General features: G+C 47.6%; 1 protein-coding gene across 1 annotated transcript; it reads right to left on the bottom strand.

Moving 5' to 3' along the window:
• Positions 1-326: 326 nt before the first annotated feature.
• LOC148942304 (protein CFDP2-like) lies at positions 327-716 on the bottom strand. The gene has a single exon (XM_089103283.1). The coding sequence runs from the start codon at positions 714-716 to the stop codon at positions 327-329; it is 390 nt and encodes a 129-aa protein (XP_088959409.1).
• Positions 717-944: the final 228 nt, after the last annotated feature.

Below are 944 nucleotides of genomic sequence, written 5' to 3' on the forward strand. Positions count from 1 at the left end.
CAATTTGAGGTGGATTTTTGCTGCCATCAGATTATGATCTGAGCCAACGTCAGCTCCTCTATATCCCCTTATATCAAATAGGATTGATCTCCACTTCCTGCTCCAAAGACAATGGTCCCTCTGATTTCGAGTGTGGCCATCGGGAGATATCCAAGAATATTTGAGTACGTCCCGATGAGAAAATAGGGTACCTCCGATTACTAGGTTTTTAAGGAGCGCGAAGTCGATAAGTAGTTCTCCGTTTTTGTTTCGCTGGCCCAGGCGATGCTCACCGAGAACCTCTGGGGAAAACGATCGGTCGTTCCCTACTTTCACGTTAAAGTCTCCTAGAAACATGTCATGTCATGCCGTGGTATGTCGTCTGCCACGGAGTTGAGAGCTCTATAAAATTCGTCTTTTGCTTCGTCGGTGGCGTCATTTGGGGGTGCGTAGCATACTATTACTGACAGTTTCACATGCGCGCCGATGAAGCGGGCTTTCCGGATTCTAGGTGACACCGGTGTCCACTGTAGTAGAGCTTGGGAAGTCTGTTTTGTCATCATTAGGGCTACTCCGTGTTCACGCTTTTGCTGCGATCCACTGTATATAATGATCACATCTCCATCCAGTTTATTTGATCCAGGTCCTAGCCATCGAACTTCTGACACAGCCAGAAGGTCGAGGTGGTAATTTTCCAGTGCTCTTAGCACTTGTTCAGTCTTGGAGTCTTGAGACATTGTGCGGACGTTCCAGAAACCAAATTTGAGGTGTTGCTTCGCATTCATAAATCTTGTCCTTGGGCATGCATAGTTCTTCATCAAAAGGGGTTCGAAAATCCGAGGCTCAAGCTTAATGTTTCGGTTGCAGTTAGGATTTTCCCCGAGGGCAGGCCCTTGAGGTCCTGGTTGTAGGTCGCAAGCCCACAGCTCAACCCTCCCTCTTTATCCTGGCTTGGGACTTTTTTT

Source organism: Artemia sp. Qi Xiang Cuo, chromosome 17 (genome assembly GCF_049724085.1).
Source record: "Artemia sp. Qi Xiang Cuo chromosome 17, ASM4972408v1, whole genome shotgun sequence".
In the NCBI taxonomy this organism is placed as follows: domain Eukaryota; kingdom Metazoa; phylum Arthropoda; class Branchiopoda; order Anostraca; family Artemiidae; genus Artemia; species Artemia sp. Qi Xiang Cuo.